Source organism: Hirundo rustica, chromosome 9, assembly GCF_015227805.2.
Source record: "Hirundo rustica isolate bHirRus1 chromosome 9, bHirRus1.pri.v3, whole genome shotgun sequence".
Lineage (NCBI taxonomy): Eukaryota > Metazoa > Chordata > Aves > Passeriformes > Hirundinidae > Hirundo > Hirundo rustica.
Genome location: NC_053458.1, coordinates 9,686,885 through 9,707,123, shown reverse-complemented (window position 1 = coordinate 9,707,123; position 20,239 = coordinate 9,686,885). Strand labels below are relative to the sequence as shown.

The 20,239-nt window shown below is 39.3% G+C and overlaps 1 protein-coding gene across 1 annotated transcript in view; it reads right to left on the bottom strand.

Moving 5' to 3' along the window:
* The window catches only part of EIF2B3 (eukaryotic translation initiation factor 2B subunit gamma), a 99,651-nt gene that overhangs the window by 62,040 nt on the left and 17,372 nt on the right, over window positions 1–20,239 (bottom strand). The window contains exons 3-4 of the mRNA XM_040073456.2: window positions 16,990–17,149; window positions 11,478–11,589 (exon numbers count right to left, since the gene is read on the bottom strand). Coding sequence (XP_039929390.1) covers window positions 11,478–11,589; window positions 16,990–17,149 — 272 coding nt within the window. The remainder of the gene's footprint in view (window positions 1–11,477; window positions 11,590–16,989; window positions 17,150–20,239) is intronic.

The window sequence follows — 20,239 nt, the reverse complement described above, 5'->3', positions numbered from 1 at the left end:
AAAGCACAGAGTGTCAAAGTAAAGTGAACTTTTAAATTACTGTGCTGCAGGTTGCAATGATCTTTCTATCACTGATACTCAATACTACACACCATTCTCATACTGACAAGTTCGTATCTGTTCATCCACTGCCTCCAAGATGGTGAATCAATCAGCTAGAACTTCAAAACACAGAAATGAAGGAGCAGGTAAAGTGACAGATTTCTTTGCAGCAGGCTACTGAACTGCAAGGTTATTTCAGCTCTGGAGTCTGGCATTTCTGCTGTTCGTGGCATCCTTGATTTACAGGTTCTTTATAACTTTGTTTATACACACAACCTTTATGAGGCCATTATTTAGTAGGGCAGTATCACCTTGTTTTATTACCATAACCTGTCATTCAGAAAACATTTACTCTTTCTGTTCATGGATAAAACTGTCTTTAAAAAAGTGAAAAAGTAGATCATACACAGCTGCTCAAATCAACTTGGAAGATGTTTTACAACAGATTGCTTGCAAAAATATCGGTCACATTTTTAAAATGTTTTGGAGAAATGAAAGCAGTCAGTCTTTGGAGTGATCACTAATTCTAAAGGGAATTACTTTTCTACTGTGAAAATAAACTATTTGAAGAATAATAAAAGATCATACTCTTGTTTGAGTATTCTCAGGATCTTGTTTGATCCTGAAAGTGCTGACCAAAGCTATACATAGGGGTAACAAAACCGCAGTTCACATCACAGAATTTAAAAGCTGCCATCAGGTGGCCAAACTGGAAGTGGAGAGCAGCAAACAAATGCAAGAATTAAGGAAACATAAACATCACTTCTTCTCCTTATACAGAACAATATGGACATTACAAAGCCCAGATGACACAACAGTTTCTTCAGCAGGACTGGCTCCTCCTAAGGACTCCTCCTGCTATTTTCTCAGGATACACAAGCCCACCCAGAGGTGCTGCTGCACTTGGGTGTCAGCTCAGGGGAACCACTCGGCCCTGCCAGACTCAGGGCAGCATTTGTAAAACCAGTTCATATGCATGCAAGGAGTCACCCACCTATACACAAATTCCTGCACACCCAGGAGCAGCTTGTTAATGCAAAAGAAAATATATTTAATTTTTCACTGCATGTCCAGTGCCTTTGTAGGAAAAAAAAAAAAAAAAAGAGAATTACTACATTGAAAGGGAATTAGAGACAATGGAGTGGTACAAACAGCAGTGTCTAACAATGTAACGCACAATACATGAGACTAATTAAATGCTACAGGCGTTGGACATACAAAAATACAAGTGCTGAAACTGAAAATGTGGGTTCAAACATGACCCGTAGCTCAGGCTGGATGCAGTGTTAGATCAGCTGTTTCCTGAAAGTCATTTTAATAAGTACTATTCTGACTCAAAGTGTGGGAAAGCCAACAGTTAAAAACCTGTACTGAGAGCAGCATTTTAATTTACACTACTGACATAAATGTTCACGAGTTATGCCCCTATGAGACAGGAAAGCAATATTGCATTCATTTTAAGAAGCAAAGAAAGTATGAGACACTAACATTAACTGGATTTCTCAAGGTCACAAAGCCAAGTAGAGAGGTGAGATCTCTTTGTGTATAAATTACAAGGCAATCCTAATGCAAACAGGTGGTAACACACCAATTCATATGAAGCTCATCCCTTCCAGCATCAGATCTCTCAAAGAACCCTTCCTCTGTAAATACAAAGGTTGCTTATTTTAATGGTTCTCTACATTAAAAATATTAACACTTCTATTTTTTTTGAGCAGAACAACAGATTAGGAAGAAGAAAGGTCAGGTTAACAACTTTTCTGCAAATCTTTTAATTCAACAGTCGCCTAGGACAGGAAAAGTAATTTTTTAACTCCAGGCATATGGTCATGGTGACCCCTATCACATGTGAAGGTCTGGAATCTACATAATAGCCCTAGTACTGTAAGATTTTTTCAAACAAATATCAAGGACATACAAAAAAATGCTACAGACTGTTTTTTTCCAGCATGCTTCCTTCATATAACAATGTAAATCAGAGAACACATAGTCCTGCGTTCTAAAGCTATATTATGATGGCTACACATCTAAAACGAACACATGCAAAGGACATATTGCTTACATTTGAAATATATACTACTTTCTCAAAGGGCAAGCTATAGGAAAACATACCAGCAAGCACCAATATTTCTCACTGATCTATCCCCTCAATAGCCAGAGGCTACTTCTAAGTATGCTGACTTAACACAGGAATCCGAATTGTATAAATCAATGTCTCAATTAACATTTTGTTTAGGAAGAGTTACGGAAGAAAAACAGAATGTAATCATTTGCTAGCACAGTGGCTCCAGAGGTCTGGGAGTGTGTGCAAGAAGAATGGAGTTGAATGTGGGAAGGGTCCATTATTCTTTCAATAGCGTCTGCTGCTGCAAAGTATGTACTTGCATACTTTCCTACTGGAAAAGCTTAAGTCTTCAGTAGCTCCTTGGTCTGGGAACATGGCAGGCACCCAAATGCTTACCCAGGGATCTAGGAACAAGATCTACCTGAAGAACAATATTTTTCAAGTGGCCTTAGAAGTGAAAAATGGCCATAAAAAGAAGTCTCATTCCCAAGGGATTTTATTCCTTCTGTCTGGCTGCTGTTTGTCAGGTGCCGTTCCCCACACACATCCTCAGCACATTCTAAAGCAAGAATGGAGAGAGGGCCTCTCTGAAAATAATCACACTTGCTGAAAGACCAGCCCTGCATAAATATCTCTAACAACAGTACAAACAGAAATCAGACTTCTTGCCCGATACTTTAGTTGAAATTTATGGCACCACCAGCCATGATTCTGTTATTACTATTCTACCTGGCTAAGGCTCAAAGTCACAGAAGTGGGAATTTCAGAGGTATTTTCAGAAATGATGTAGCACATCTGGGGAAAAAAAAAAAAACAACCCCAAAAAATTACTTAGTTCTTCAAATGCTGTACCAATCCATCAGTGAACAAAGCTATATATTACACATACATGTATACATATATGAACACATGCACCATAGAAATAGGACAGAGAAGCTAAGGACACACATGGCCTCTGAAATTATATTTAATGCTGCACCTTGGGAATAATAAAGCAAAGGGGGGGGGGAATAAAATCAAAGGGAGTACTAGAAGACAGTCTCTGGTGCTCTTGCAAATATCACCAGCTGCTGGATGATTTATAAGCAAAAAAACTAGAAGTTGAGCTTTAACTTAAATTTCCCTGCTTTCTTACTGGTTTGCTTCCAACCCTAGGAGTTTAATTAAAGTCCATCAGCCAAATTTTTCTGAAGGACATAAGTTATTCTTTTTTTTAATCTTCCTGTACTAACTGACTCAGATTTTTTTTTAAACTCTTGAGCTTTCACCAACCTAATTATGAATACACATACATTTTTAAGAAGGTTAAAGAATTTCAAGATGATCAACCCAAGAAATACCAACAGCTGCTGCTGGCCAATATGCAGGTATGCAGGTACACACAACTTATACTAAAAAAACGAGTAACAGGGCAAGATATAGCATTCTGTATTGCCAGTTCACATGTCAAGATCTAATAACTACCTCCTCCCTCTTAACAGCGTACATAGTATTTGGTGACTGGGGAAGAGAGCTCTACAAGAAATTTCCAAGAAAAGGGGATAAGCAGTTTTACTGCTTGTAAAGGGAATCTCTCTCTCATCTTCTCTAGCTGGGGAAATGGTGCAATAAATCTGATGAAGAAAGAAAGGATTTAAAGCCAGAGAAAATTAGGATTTCTCAAAGCAGAAACACAGAGAAACATGCTGCCCTTAGGAATAGATCTCTGCTATTTACTTGATCTACTGGAAGAACTCCTGGGGAGCATGTCTTAGCAAGAGAAAGGAAAGTTTGCTATGCTCTTCATTTCCTGTGTAATTCCAGAAACTGCCAGCACAATGCTGTTTGGGGAGAACCACACTACAGCTATTCAACAGGGAATTCGGCATTGTATTCTGAATGAATGGAAACTTTCTCAAAGATATATATTTCCTGCAACTAAAGTAGAATGCAAACCCAGTAAGGACGTGAGCCCACATACACCTTCAATCAGCTAATTGCAAATTGTGACTGCCTCCATTATGACTTTCGCAATATTCTTCACAGTGCGAAACATCACAGTAAATCACCCGGGTTAGAGTTCACAGGAGCCACGAACTAAGTGCAATAAATCAGCACTAAAAATATTATGCAACAGCAGTTCAACTGATACCAAGTGTAGTTAATTTTAACGGAGAGGCTATCACTTTTATGTGTCCCTGCAAGTTAGTGATTTGGGATCTCGGTGACCAGGATGAAGGTAAGGCTCCCTGAAATGTGGATTTCTTAGAATGAACTAGATGAATGGTTCCCTGAAAAAATCCCAGGGGTATTTGCCTCCTGCCACTGCAAAAACCTTCTGCTAAATATGACAATTTAAAGGACTAAAAATGCATAATAACACAGAACAGTAAGGGAACCACAAACTTAGGCTGGGTTTGTGAGCCAGGACCTCATCCCCGAGCAGAATCCGACCTTTTAACTGAAGAGGAACAGTCATATGCCTCATTTCACCCTTACTTTGCTTTAAACTAGGCTGTTTCCTCCCCCCCACTCCGTATTCCACATTGGCTGATAAATTCCCCAACGGCGGGTGTTAACTAACTCTGCATTCCAGTCTGCTCTGCGTCATGGAGTTCCACATCCCGCTGATGAGGAACACATGGCGGCCATGTGGTAGGGGAGAGCCTGACAGCGCTCGCACAAGCAGGGATAACTCCTCTGACCTTTGGCTTTTTTCTCTCTGTACCATCCCAACTGCACAATGAGGAGTCTGTGCCCCTCTGTCACCTACTGGTCACTCGGGGATCACTGGACACAAGCTGAAACCCTAACATTTCAAAAGGCAGCTACACTGAATACACATTATGGCTGAAAATGTATGTTGAAAGCAAGCAATTGATTGCTCTGTGCCTCTGCCCTAAGCAAACCATCCAGAGGAACTTTTGACCATACAGGTTACATCTGGATCAACAGGGGTAAGTACGTCACAAAAAGAACTATGGCTATGCGTCCTCATCAACTCTGTGAAATAAGGTAACTCACAGACTTGCTAAAAAGTACACAGTGGCAACTGTATTAAAGCATTAAGATGTCTTTCTAAAATGAACAGACCATTTATCATCTTTTTAAGACCTGAGCCTGGCTTAGAGTAACAATGAGCTTCAACTTCACTGTTGTCCAGACCGAATGACTCATGCAGAGTACTGCATTTACCAAGTCACATGGACTCGAGGGTGTCCAAGCAATACAGTCATCCCTTCCTCCTTCGAAACCTCTGCAAAGTAAAACCAAATCACAGGCTAAGTGCTGGTCTGAGACCGCAGCAGACAGACAGACCAATGACTAATGACAATCCATGCAACGTACATTTACTGCGGATCAGAAACCAAAGGCTGAGCCTCAAGCTCTCTCTGCTTTTAGCCTTATGTGTACTTAAATGCTGGCCAGAATCTTGCAGTAAAATGAAAGTCATTGACAATAAGCCTTTCTATAATTACATTCTATAGAAGCTCCTGCTAATATTCCAGATTCTGAGATTCATGACCTCTTACCTGCACAAGCCATCAAGACACAGCATGACTTTTCTTTTATAAATAGGACCTGGAAATGGTGCACCTTCCTTTCAGCCCCCCACCAATGTATAAATAAAATAACATGGCAGCAGCAAAACAATAAAATCCTGTGGAAGCGACAGTATTAAAATCAGTAATAGCACCATGTCCTTTAAAATACAAAGCCAATGTCTCACTAACTGCTTTTACACTATGTTCACATTTATTGTATAAGTGTAACATATAAAAGCACCAAATTAAAGGGTTTTCATTACACTTGGCTACACTAATTTTAGAAATAGTAAATAATTTTTAAAATACTCCATTTCTGAAGTTAAAGGGTACACTCATCCCAAACAAATTTACAAAAAGAGCAGAAGTTGAGCAAAATTTAAATGCATAATAAAAAGAGCAAACTTTCTGAGAAAAGGAATGCCTTTTAGCTACAGCAGCTACTCTTAGTGAGCTGAGAAACCAAACAGGCATGCAGAACCTACTCAGGGCATCCTGAGAACATGTACTCCAAACTTATGTCTCAAACAACAACTGCTCTTGGGTCGATGTCTTTTTCTGAAATGTTCAGCAAAATCCTCTTTTCTAACTAAATATGATTAAAGCTACATCAACATTTTTAAAGTGTGGTTATAGTTTGAGAAGTTAGTGTGTAAAAGTCACACCCTTTTATTCAATAGACTTAGTTCCTCTGTTTTGAATCAGTCAGATCCGCTTGCTTTACTGGCTAAAATAACTTTTTACAGCTTTCTAAATTCTTATTAGTACTGTGAAACCAATTCAATTCTGGGAAGGGGAACCAGATTCTTTTCTGGCTTGTGCATCTGTAAAAGGATTATTACCTAAATCAACACATACAATTTCTATTTTTTGATAGAGGAGCCAGAAAGAATCTCATTTATTTCCTGGATGCTAGCCAGAAAATTTTATTTTTATTTGTGAGAAGAACGGACATGGACTAATTGAAAGAGCAGATTTGGATCAACAGAAAAGACATCACTTCTATAGAGGTCATATTTTAGACAAAAGAAGTTATATCCAACAACTTTCTATGGTATTTCTCAAAATACCGCTTGAATGCAAAGGAAATTTAAGTCAGAAAATTCGGTAACAGTGAAAATGCCAGATTTTTCAAAGAGAACAACACCAAAGCTAGGATGTGTATTCAATTCTGTACACAGCTGAGACCAGCAAAGAGTTTTTGCTCCCTGGTCTGTCCTGAACTGCTCCTCAGGATTTTTCTATTGAGTTGCATTACTGCATCTACTGCTTCCCCGCCAGTGGCACAGCTTGTGGGGACATCTTCCAAATGCATGAAGAAAACAGAACCAAGTTATCAAAGTCTTGATGTTTAATCTATCAGAAGTCATGAAGCTATTTTTGATACATGTGGCTCGTGCTTCTGGCTTATATTCAATTTTATGTCCAGCTGGGCATAAGCTCGGGGTGGTGGCTCCCTTTATCAGCACAGTTGGATCTGGTACAGGACATCTGCCCATGATCTAGTTTAGGATGCTTCACACTGTAGAGCATCTGCCTACATCAGTGTCATTCCCAGCTTTTCTAAAGGAGATAGATCTTAAAAGAAAAAAAGAACCACCACAGGAGCAGCAGAGTATTTCAGAGATGCAAATTTCCCAAGAACAACAGAGTTATTATAGAGCAGAAACATTAAGGAAGTTGCAGTATATTTATATATGATCCATTTATTTAAAACAAAGTATCAGCAGGGAGAAAAAAAGAAAAAAAGAAAAAAAGAAAAAAAGAAAAAAAAAAAAAGAAAAAAAAAAGAAAAAAGAAAAAAAAAGGGGGGGACAAAATCCCAAGGCAACAGAAAGGAAACCAAGTGTATCAAAGCTGCTTCTGAGCTCCCATTACCTACCCACTTGGCAATGCTGACTTTTGAAATTATACTAAAACACTCGTTTTTACTCTCATGATACAAGGAGAAAAGGAAAGAAAAAACTACCCAATCTTACTCCCTCCTTTTATTAAATTACCTTAAAAACAGATCTGCACTGTTACTTCAAGGTTACTAATGTTAATACTATATATATTTATAGATGAGGTATTCTTTTCTGTCTGAAGCACATGAGGTAATAAGTAGCTGGAATTGTCATGGTGATTTATTAACACATTCTCTAGGAGAAGCCCTGCACCTGCATCTGTGCAGACAGAACACCCACGAAGACTGAACTCACCCTTACACAGCCCACAAGATCTTAAAAGGAAATGCTCCAAATTTAGACCTGCTCCAACAGGTGTCTTTTACTGTTTCACTTTGCATGACCATAAATATCAGAGGTGGAGCAAAAAGCTCCCTGTCCATTGTAATCGGGCTTTGAAAACAAATACCTTTGCCCCCTCCCAAAGCAGAGGCAGCAGCTATGGAATTCTCATCATTTCCTCACTCCTTCATCCTGTCAAGACCCAAGTCAGAGAGATGTCACCGGTAAAACCAGGCTCCAGGGATGAGCACGTAACTTTATTTTTTTTCTCTTCAAAGGGCTCTGAAACATCCCCAAACTGTATTTTTTTCATTCTAGTATCTCATCTTGCAGCTATTTGCCAAAGTGAATGACATGCACAGGCTGTTCATGGCTTTTTATAAGCTCTCATTACCCAAACAGGGAACCATTTCCTTGAAAATGCTTTCCCCAGCAGCATTAGTCCCTCTAGGCACCACCAATAAATTTGTCTTTTGGCTCAGCCTGTTGCACTCCAAAACGTGCCTGAATAGATGTATTTGATATTGTTTTCTACTTGTTTACTGAGGGAGGATGCTACCTGTGGGACTTGTCATCAGGGTGATTAACAGCACAGGGAAAATAAAAGATAATTTTACTCGCCAAGTTGAAAGCTTTGCCAGACTTGCTCTGGCAAGCAAAGGAGCAAAATCCAGACTCCTTTCCATGGTGTAACAAGGAAATGCAATCCCAAACCCAAAATGGCTATCCACGACTTACAAAACCACAACACAAATCAAAACAACAAATCTGGAAAAGAAATCCTAACCAAACTGAGAAAGAGAATGACAGGTTACACCATGAGCTTAGAAATTCCACTAAAATGCTTCATCCTGTAACACTTCCATAACTACGAGTCAAGAGCAAATAAATACTTAATACTCAAAAGGTACTCAGGAGAATGTGTTTTCCCCTGTCCCTCCTCACCAGCTGCTCTTTTATGGCAGGAAAGTGAAGAGCATGAAATCCAATGATAGGAAGAAGGCAAAGGTCAGGAAAAAGGTTTTTCTTCAAGGATTTAAATTAGCGTTCTATAGTTTTGCATGTTTTGTCAACACAACTTCCCTCCTGTGAGGAGGGGAAGCCAAAGGGCCTTTGAACCATTTCTGTATGGGGTCTAGATTTTTACCAGTAACAAGATTCCTAGCTTTAAAGAAAAGCTCATCTTCCCTCTTCCCATTCCTTTCACCATTCCCTTCCTGTCCCTCCTTCCACTCCCCTCCTTAAAAAGAGAGGGGAAAAAGAAAATAGAAAAGGGATCTGAAGAACAAAACAAGCACTGGAGGAGTTCTAGAGTTCATGTAACGAGACCACTGCAGCCCTTCAAAGGGACCATTAAACGCAAAACAAACAAAAGCAACACCCTCAAGATGTCTATTGTATTTTACAGAGGAACAAATGAGTGTGCTGGAAATTCTCCCACCATCTTGCCACAAAGTCTGTTATTTCATCAAAACAAAGTCCGGAGATCAAGAAACAGCCAACATGGCAGCTGAAAGTCAGTCATGTCAAGTGATCCATAAAGAAAATGAGATTGGGCTTGCCTTTTTTTTCCCCCTCTTTCTTTACTATGATGTATTAAAAAAAGACTTCAAAGATTGTTTCAAGCATTGCTTTTGTTTCTCACATGAGAAAATCAGGGGTTGAGCAGGTCTAGACAACTCAGTGGTTAAAACACCATTAGCTGCCAACACTTTTGTCTTCCTAGAGCTCCCACAGCTCCTCCAGGGTTGCTACCCTGGATTTGCCTGAAATGAAATTACTTGATGATTCCCATATATATTTTGTTTCCCTCAGAGTTTCCCAAAGGTGGCAGCTGTAGGGCAGAGAGAGAGCACATCAACATCGATAGTTGGCAGTTTCAGATGTCAGAGGCTCACCCAGGTGGGTACTGGCCCAATACTTCTGCTTGATGCTTCAAAGCATCTTTTTAATTTATTTTTTATTCTTTCTAACACTTAGCAGATCTCTTTTTGTTCTTCTACACTATCCTAGCATCTTTGGGCTTTATTTGGAGGGTGGCTAACACTTTACATGCGTTTTTATAGCCGTGCGTGTAAGAAAGACAGGGAGACAGACAGATTTTTCTCCCATCTGTATATCATCAACACTCCATTAACCAAATCCCAAACAGTTATGCTCAAGATCTGCTGAAGACAATGTAACTGAACAGGTGCTACTGAGGGCAAAGTTTAGCCTGCAGGATAAAGCCTGATTAATTTAGCTATAGGAATGAGAATCCTCTGGTTAGATGAACCTGTAAAATCAGGGGTCAACTAAGATCCCACATGTTACAGCAATTTCTAAGTCATTATACCACAGCCACCCTCTAGTGCCAGGAGGAAGCCATAAAGACAAGCTTGTCACTAACAGCAGATAAAATATTCCTCCCCTAGCCCAAAATAGATCTATTAGCCTTCATGTGCACAAAGCCACAGAATGCATCAGTGAGGAATTTCCTACTCCACGCAAATCAGCTGCTGTGTACATACAGAAGGCTTGACTGCAGCTTGGTCCCTGCCATGCCCAAGATAAGCCCAGGAGGGAGCCAGTGGAAACATGCTGGGAGAGGCTCCTGCCATTACAACAGTTAACAGGGCCACTCTTGATCACCTTCCTTCTAGGATAATCCTTAAACTCGGGCAGAGGAGGTGTCATCTTTCCATGGGCACAGAGCATCTCCCTCACATCTGGTAATGGGATGTTCAAGGAAAGATTACTCTGAGCTGTGGCCTACAGCACACACCAGAGGCATTTTCACAGCAGAGATTTATCTGAGAGCAGACCCCAGATGTCCGCATCCTTGACTTAAAAGGTCCACACAGATGAATTCCCAGCTCTCAAATGGATGTTCCACAGGTGTCTCATCTCACAGAGGTGAAAGTCTGACTGTCAGCCTGGGACAGACTACAAAGGTTGGCCGCTCAAGGAGCCAACACAGCTTTGCACAGAACACGTGAGACAACGTGTGCCTGAGAAAACTAAAATCACTGCAATGGAGAGTATAAAGAACAAGACATCTTTTCCTTCTCCTACTAATGGATATGAATTAGACCACGCAGGAAGCTCAGCTTGTCTGGCATATTTGATAAATTCATCCAAGCCCCCAGTGAAGTTTAATGGTGGATACAGCATGGTTTCTCTAATGAATCTTTTGAGGCCTGGAAAGACAGCTGAGAATTTGTGCCTCAGATGCATAAGAGGGTCATGAAATCCTGTGAGCCTCTCATGGATACTCTGCCAATCCATTTGGGACTCAACCAATGAGACTAGCCTTTCATTTATGGACATAGGTCTAACACTTCAGTCTCTGAATCTAAACTGGATGTGACCTATCGCAACATAGGTTTCATTTCAAGAAGTTACCTTTTCATGCATTCCTCTTCTTTCCCTGGATTTTTTCCTAATACAGTTATAAGACAAACCTATCAGTTGGTGCCAATGATGTAACAAACAATAAAGTACTGTTCCCTGAATATTGCAAAAGTGGCTTTTCCTCTTCCTTTCACATCCTACTTTATCTTTAGCCATCTCTCCTACTACACAATTATTTTATCTTGTCCCAAGTTCAGTTTCTATTACAAGGACCCATGAGCTTACTTCTGAAGGATGGATCTTTTAATGACAAGTTCTTCATCCAAGTCAGCTTCATTAGCCATGAAGAGCAATCTTTTTCCTGTGTCATCCACTCCAATGAAGTCGCGCTGCTCCACTGAAGTAGAAAATCAAACACAATCATTATATAACCCCATTTTAATGTAGGCTGGAAAGACAAATGGGACCACCAACCACCCCCCAAATACTAAATCTGACTATCCCAGAAAATCCATGAATTTAATAAATATCGTTGACAACTTTTTCAACTTCTTGTCAGTTGGGGTAGCTGATATACATTCAAAAAACTGGTCCTGAAAGGTTTTTGTACCCTTTTTATGAAGATGCCAACTACAGGTCCTGACATACAACTCTCAATTTTGAGCTGTGCTTTCCTTTTCTTTTTTCTTTTTTTTTTTTTTAATAAAAACCCCTGCTACCTAAATTAAAACAACAACAAAAACAAGGCAAGGAGCAAGTTCTTCAAATCCAACTGCTTCTTCTCATAATGTCACTCCACATTAGAATTAGGGCATCTGGAGAGGATTATGATTTCAGTTAAGACATAAGTACTTTGCAACTCATCTATTTTAGACAAGTATCAGTAAGTAAATCACAAACACACATAAAAGTATAGATTCTTGGACTACTACCATGGACGTTTCTGGGTGGGTTACCTTGGTTTAAGTAAAACTTTCCACCAAGAGACCTACCTAACACTGACATGTATTATTGTGGCAGTCCATATCTCCTGCAATAAGTGACTGTGCATCAGCAGGGACTTTGGACTACTGAAATGCATTTATTTTTGAACAGTTTTCCACAACATCTGAATACAGTGCTGGCAGCTCATTCTAACTTTCACTCTGTAGTTAAGCTACCACTCTGGTAGCAGCCACATACTGATCTTTACAGACACGGGCTGTACAAGTAAGCCACAGTACAATTTTAACAAAAATCTTTTTTCTCCCAATAAACACTATTATTTTGGGCCAAACTGGCACATATTTGATCTCCTAAGTTCTGTGCCTTTAACCACATTGGAGTAACAACATACCCTAGAAGTAGCTAATTCTCCAAGATCTTTTTGAGACAAACTATTTTTAACTTTATTTCTCCCAGTTCAGGCCCATCCCTTGTTCTACTTATACCTGTTCTTTCAGAGTTACCACAGTAATAACTATGGTTAAAACAGTCAAAGCTATGCAGCTGTTGAAAGTTCTCCCATACAATCTTTGATCCAAATGATCAAGCACACCCTCTTCAGAAAACCCCCCAACCCTTCTCAGAAATTCATTATACAGCAAAGAAATATGAAAATAGGCCTGAACATCTAACACCATGACAAAATAAGTACAATTATGATAAGGCTTACTTGCTGTAAAAACTTAGAGCAAGTCTTGAAAGCAGTGCCTATTTTCATTCTGTGGAGGGCAGTGAAGTTTGAGACCGGGTCGAATGAACTTTCACTTCCGCCACCTAACTGGGGTCTCCTGACAGACTGAAAATACAACAGTGACTGACTTGCCTCCATCGAGGCACCAATACTTCTCTACAAGTTCAAGTCCTGCCTGCCCAGCTCCTGGCTGTTCTTACAGTAACATATTATACTGCTACAGCAAAACTCTATGCAATGGGGAAAAGGGAAAAAACCAACTTGATGAGAGCAGGATCAAGTACGTGACTGACACCAACCCAGCTGCTCTTGCTTGTGTGGATAGGTAAGAAACAAACAGTGAAACCGTGAGACTGCACTGTGGGATTTTTTGTAGCAGATGCCAGGCCAGGTTTCCCCTTGTACATTGACAATAAAAAACATTACTTCAGTAATTTAAAAAAGACAAAACTTATACACTAAAGTCAATTATCCAGAGGTACAAGAGTGCTGTTTCAAATCCCACTGGCATCACTTAGCAGAAAAAAAAAAAAGGAAGAGCAAACACATAACTAGTTCACAAAATCCCTGCAAGGTAGTGTGAGAAAAGTGTTAAAGTGACAGTAACTTAACGAAATCATTTAAAGTATAAAAATGAAAAGCAGGATGTGTTTTGCCTCCTCACAGTAGATAAGGACTTGACACTGCTATTGCAATTTATTAATTATCTTATAAATTAGATCCCTATCAATTTTAAGGGCTTTGATGATCTAAAGAAGTCATGATATCATGAGAGAATGTCAAGCACTTTAGCGACAAAAAGAAATAAATTTCAGCCATATTTTTTACATGCTTTTTAATCAATCATAATTAATCGACACTCCAGAAAAAGACACCTTTGTTAAAGATTCAGTCTCCCCACCCTTTCAATCAAACAGAGAGGATTTCACATGATGAAGCCTTCAAGACCACCAAGAGGTCTTCTGGCAAACAGAGAATACCAGTGATGACATGCTTACTGCTTTCAAGACAAGAAAAATAAGCAGGAAAGAGTCACCATCCGCATCTTTTCTGCCTTTCATTATACACAGAAAGGTTCAGACACTCTTTTCCACTCAATTCCTTGCAGATCATCTTTAGGCACACAGCTCCATTCTGGGTATCTGAACCCCTGACACTCTGTTTATTTGGGTTACTACTACTAACATTTTCATGTTGTGTTTTTTTATTGCCATTGCTCTTACTGCTCAATTTAAAAAGCCAATGAGATTATTATCATCAATATATGATCCCCTTAAATAGAAAACCCAACGTACTTGACTCTGTAATTTGCAGCTGAGTCAAACATTGCCGGAAACCATCAAGACGAATTTACACCATTTAATACATTGCAATTCATGCTAATTTAAGAACTCTTCTTTATATCACAGTTCTTGAATGTTCAGTAATACCCCAAGTTTATGTCAGATTCCATGACACATGAAATAAAATCTTGTTGATCCTCAAAAAATGAATTGCTTTGTAGAAGCAGTGAAAATATAAATCTAGTGGCTTGTCATGGGACCCATTTTCTAATACAAACACTTGAACAGTAGAGTCCATGTACATAAAAATCTGTATGTGTCACAATTTAGAGAAGGAGCTAATAGTGCCACCTACTACGAAATACTGCCTAACACACTCCATGTTAATACCTTGTCTTCGAGTACTTAGAAGCTTCACCAAGTTTTAACTGTCTGGGATGAAATTTCCAATGCCAGGTGCCTGGCTTAAGAGGAACATTTGAAAAACTTCAGCAAAAACCATTCAGCTGGTTCTAAGGCTAAGGAAAAGAAGTGTTTAGCATAAGTGGAAATGGTTTGGTGTCCCTTCCCTTGAAAAGCTCCAATCAATCTTTGAAAAACTGCAGGTTCACATGCTGTATTCTTCTCTAGCCTTCTACTTCCACTGCAAAAGTTTCTGCATATTTTATTCCTAAGGATAGATTGTTCCAATTCCTCAGCTCCTAGGACAGATCAAATAGCAGGTGCTATGTAAGTTTTTCTGTACCATCAGGTGGTTACAAGCAAAGCACACAAGCCATGAGGCTCTACAGAGGTGCTGCAATGACTGTTCCAGGGGAGAGTTTAATCTGTTGTCTTTTTGCAGTCTGTTTTTTACAAGGAAATAGACGTCATAAACTCGCAGGGGTGAGGGGAAAGAAAAAGCATACAAACAAGGATTCTGCAAGACAGGCTGGAAGGGAGAGAAAGCAGCTCCTGGAAACTACTGGAAACTGTCTGTATAAGGACACTAGACGGGACAGCAATTCAAAAGAGAACAGGTGACTATAGGCAGATAACTGAATGAGAAGAAGACAAGAAGTCAGAAACAGAACAGAAGTTGGAACTGGCAGTGAAAGAAAAGATTAACATATGACAGAGAAAAGCCAGGCTCTTGACAAGGATCCTTGCGGAAGGAAATTAAGGAAAGAGAACAAGAATGGAGGCTGGTGGCAACAAGAAGCCAGCACAGGAAAAGAAAGATAGATGAGCTAAGGTAATGTTGACAGCAATAGGGTGCGTTTAGTCAAGTAGGAATGAAAGCCAGGCGCGTCTGGTGCTCCCTAAAATGTACTTCACTCCTCCAGAACCTGGAGAAGAACCTAAAATTCCTGTCTTGGCATTCCCTTGCTTTTAACAATGGCTGACACAGGCCTGGTGGGGTTCATGTCAGTTCACAGGAAACAGTGCTGTCCATGGCAGCTCAAGTGGGGCTTTGGGTGGGAGATCTTAGCATTGAGCCCTACAGAAAAACACCAGGGGTGAGAAAACACTTCTACCTAATGGAATTTTAGTCTTTTCAAGTTTGGTCTTTTACCAATCTGAAAAAACACAAACTTTAACAAGTCACGTAGCAAGTTATGCTACAAAGTCAAGCACACAGACATAAAAAACAAGCAAAATAAGAATGCATGTACAATCTGATGTGTTTATATTTGCAAAGAGTTTTCAGATAATTCTGTTTATCCTCACAGACCTCCTCACCCCCACCCTGTGTGCACAGAGCTCACATGCTGGGCAGCTCTATGATGTTTAACCACAGAGCCATTAGTTTACAACTCCTGAATGCTAAACTCTGAGCTGCAGCAGTGCTCTTGACAATGTTTTATGTGCCATTAGCACTTAGATTGCCTTTTCAAAAATAGGGGAGTTAGAGCTGTTTGAGAGTCCAAGTACTAAATGCTTTCAGCCCTACTAACCTTACACGTTGCTCCAGAAAAATCTTCATGCAGAGCCTAAGAAGTTTTCTTTTAACAATGTTATTTCCTCCACTTTCAGACAACTGGTGGCTTGCATTTCACTACTCTCTCACACAGTTTGAAGCTACATTTTCTCACTTATTCCAGTAATGCCTCTGAGCTTTAATCAAGAACCAGGACCCACTAAGCTGACAATAATCAAGGCTCAGCATTTTAACAGGTATCATTAAAAGAAAATGAGAGGTATGGTGTGGGAACAACTGTGTGGTATTTAGTACTTTTAGCATATAAGTAAAATGGGTATAATAGCCCTGCTCTGCCTTACAGCAGTGTTGTGAGAATAGATACGTTAAAGATTACAAGGCACTAACTAAGATATTATGGTAAGAGGGACAAGATAAGCATCTAATTAACTCCTTGAAATCAGTGGAAGTTTTGCCTAGCAAAAGGCTCCTGGATGTGATTTCAGAAGAGTAATTCACTACGTATCATAAGAGGGAAGAATTTCTAGAAGTGTTTACCCACCTAGTGCTGGTCCCTACAGTCAGTGTAAAATTCCCAGCTATAATCTGGCTGATGCTTAATGCTCTTGAAAAACCTAATGGTTTTAATGTTCATATGTAACAAAAATTCAGGGTTTCATCCAAAACTCACTGAAGTCACCTGGAGCTTTTCCCTTAACTCTTGTGAGCTTTGGATCACAGCCTGCAAGATTACACGAGTCTAATACTTAATTCTGAGCTGGAAAAAACCAAGTCACACCCTCACCAGGGAATCTGAGGAAAAATAGGGTATCTGTGCCTTTTTCATTTCTTTTGCTCTGGGATTGATAACTAAACATATCATACATACCAGTGGTTTCTCTGCAATTTATTAATAAATATGTACTCCTACCTACGTACCTGGCTTTTTCTTCCCTTTCTGCCCTGGTACCCCTTCTGTTGGTTCATGAGTTTTCTTCATCAGCATGGAGAGAGTAGCATCATGTGTCCGAAAGAGGTCCACAACTTTATATAAATCAACATCTGTGATCAGGTCGCAGCTCAACACCAAGACATCAGTCTGTCAAAGATAAGAAAAAAAACAGCAAACCTTTCAGCGATACAAATTACCACACATGAACTAGTATTTGAGGACCCAAAACCAAATACACATTTCAACTGTTTTCTTTTTTCTTTTTTTAATTTGCCACTGCCAAAAATAGCTCCTCGTTTTTACCAGTGCTCTTTTCTTGAGTCCTGCTGCTACTGTTAGTTGGTTAATGCTTATCCAGCTCTGGACCATAAAGAATATGTGACCATCTAAATTGTCTTTATTTGCTCCTAATGACACAGAAGTCATGGCTTTCAAGACCAACAAGAAATTCTGCTGTATTTTCAACAGCTACTTTTAGTTATATAATGATGTAGAAGAAAAATCTTTCTGAAGAACTCCTTTTTAGCTGACTTTGCATCTGGCTACAAACCGCTGGAAAAGATATTTAAACTATGTTATTTTATTGGGGAACAAAGAAAACAAAGACTATCTAGGATGTGATTTACTCAGTAATTGCACTGTGATGGTGGGCTCAGTTTAGAAATACATTTCCTAAAATCAGCAATACTCCATATTACAAAAAAGAAAGAAAAAAAGGGACATTAGGTCCTATATAATAGGAGGCTTGTATTTAATTACTTAATTTTGATCTCAAAGGATTCCAAAGTCCCTTATACCATTTTTAAAAGAACTGCTGCACAAATCACATGAACATTGTCATATATTAAGCAAGGCACAGCATCTTCATTAATGGTGCACAGTATCAATATAATCCAGCTAAAAACTCTTATATAGAAAATAAACTCTGTATTTCAAGTGGATTGTGGAATATGCTGCCAAAAACCTACGAGTTCAGCAATTAACTTCATTTAAACTAATCCTAACCTAATATTTGTGCAGCATGATCTACAGAAAAGCAGCAAATTTCCACTTTTTGTTAATGATCTACCTTCTAAGGGCCTCTCCAGAAGACAGTGTTTCTTTCCTGACAGTTACCATTTTCACTTTCTCCGCTACCATTTCCCATGCTAAGCCTCCTTGCAGTGTGACATGGCTGCCTAGTTTTGTCTTTTGAAAAGACAATATTTAATGAGAAGGGCATTAGACAATACTTAAAAAAACCTGATTTAATCCATGGAGGATTGATCAGTAATTCTACTCTTACTTTTGAAAACTATCTTGGTTTAAAAGCAAACTATTTCAGGACTGACCTCTCATTCCAGAAATGTTTATTATAGAAAAGCTTGCTTTACAGACTTTATCTAACACTAGGAGATTCCACATTGTGGTTGAGATTAGCTGAGGTCTGGTATTTACATTATTTGACAGGTTCTTCTATAACTGCTAGGCAGTTTCATGTGTTTACCAATAAGGCGTTGGAATTCATCATGTCACAAACTGTTGGAGCTGCTGATTTGGCATGCTGTGCAAAAGGTCAAGCTCTTCCATTTTCATGTGATTTCTCCCCACTTTACTGAGAAAGTACATCTGGTTGCTTTACAGGAAGGAACAATCTTCAGGTTGAGAATTTTACACATTCAAAACCTGACCTGCATCACTGCCTTTAACATATTTTCAAAATGTCTATTTTTTATTACAGTTTTGCCCAAGAAAAGTATTTTAATTAGCACTTCTCTAAAAAAAAACCAACATGCACACATTGGAAAAAACCCCAACAACCCAAACCACGAAAGCAAGTTGTCCAGCACTCTGGAGCAGCCCTGCTCCAACATTCCAGGGTGTACAAAGAAAATAAGAAAAAAACTCAGCTTGGTGTGGAAGCAAATCTCCCGCTTCACAACTGTAAACTGTGAAGAAACACATATTAAATATCCTGGAAAATCCTGCAAAATTTTCAGATATTCTGTTTTTACAAGAGCACGAATGAATTACAACATTTACAGAAAAGGCCAAAAGGTATTCAAGACCCATATAAATAGACCTGTACTTTTCAAACTCACTTTATAGAAGGAAGAGATTGCCAGCTTCAAATCTAGATGCATTCACTCCAGTGATGAAAATAAGAAATAGTAAAATGAGAGAGACTGACACCCCGATAGTCTTATACTAAGGAACTACTATCTAGACATGTAAAACAAACCTTGTAATTATTTCACATTTTACTAAATGCTTTAATCTGTCACTAATGCAAAAACCCAACAAGCGTTTCATAGTTCTGACCAGGCTCCTGGGTTTTTTCTTCTCACTATAGGACAAGCTTTTTGCAAAAACTGAATGCAAGACCCCTGAGGAGCATATGGGAACAGAACCACCAAATGTCTGGTTGCCATCTGTTCTACCCATTTACTCTCCCAATATGTAAATAAACGTCAGTGAGCGCAGGGACCAGTGAAACACACAGTTGCTCTGTAAAGCCCACATTTCTGCCTCTCCTCCTGATGAGCAGAGCAGTGGCCTCAGAAGCACGCTGAGAATACACCATGAAAGGCTCTTTTGGGACTTGACAGCCTCCCCTTTGAAACACCACCCCCCTCATAAATAAAGCCCTCACTGTCTAATGGATGCACTTTTTTTTCCAGTGTACAACTCCTGAACGAATAAACTAATGGCTGAATGAAAAAATAAACTATCCTAGAACCTTAGCAGAAGTGTGTGTTTTTCTTTACGTTTTCGGGGTGGGTGTAGAAGAAAGAAAATAAATGGTAGAACTTTGGGGTTTTTTTACATATATACACGCCAAATAAATGCAGTGCACCTTTCCCAGCGAGCCACTGATACAAAGGAGAGAAGTACGTACTTACTATATGCACTCACGTGCTAACAAGGGGTATGTGAACATACTTGACTTCATGAATTATGCAAACACCTAAGTACACACACATCTCTTAATGAAATACATGTAACAATGATTACATCAACCCCAAACTATTATACAAACAGATGATAAGAATCAACATGAACTGATTAAAAAAACCCCAGCAAACACACACCTCAAGCAGAACAACTGCAAAGGAAAAAAATGCACACACAAATGCACTCTCAACACACATTACAACCCCGGGCAGGGCGAGGCAGGGGTCTTAAATCAAGAAGGACCATCTAATGGATGGAGCATGACACAAATACTTGGGATAGCTGGTATTTTCCTACTCTGCG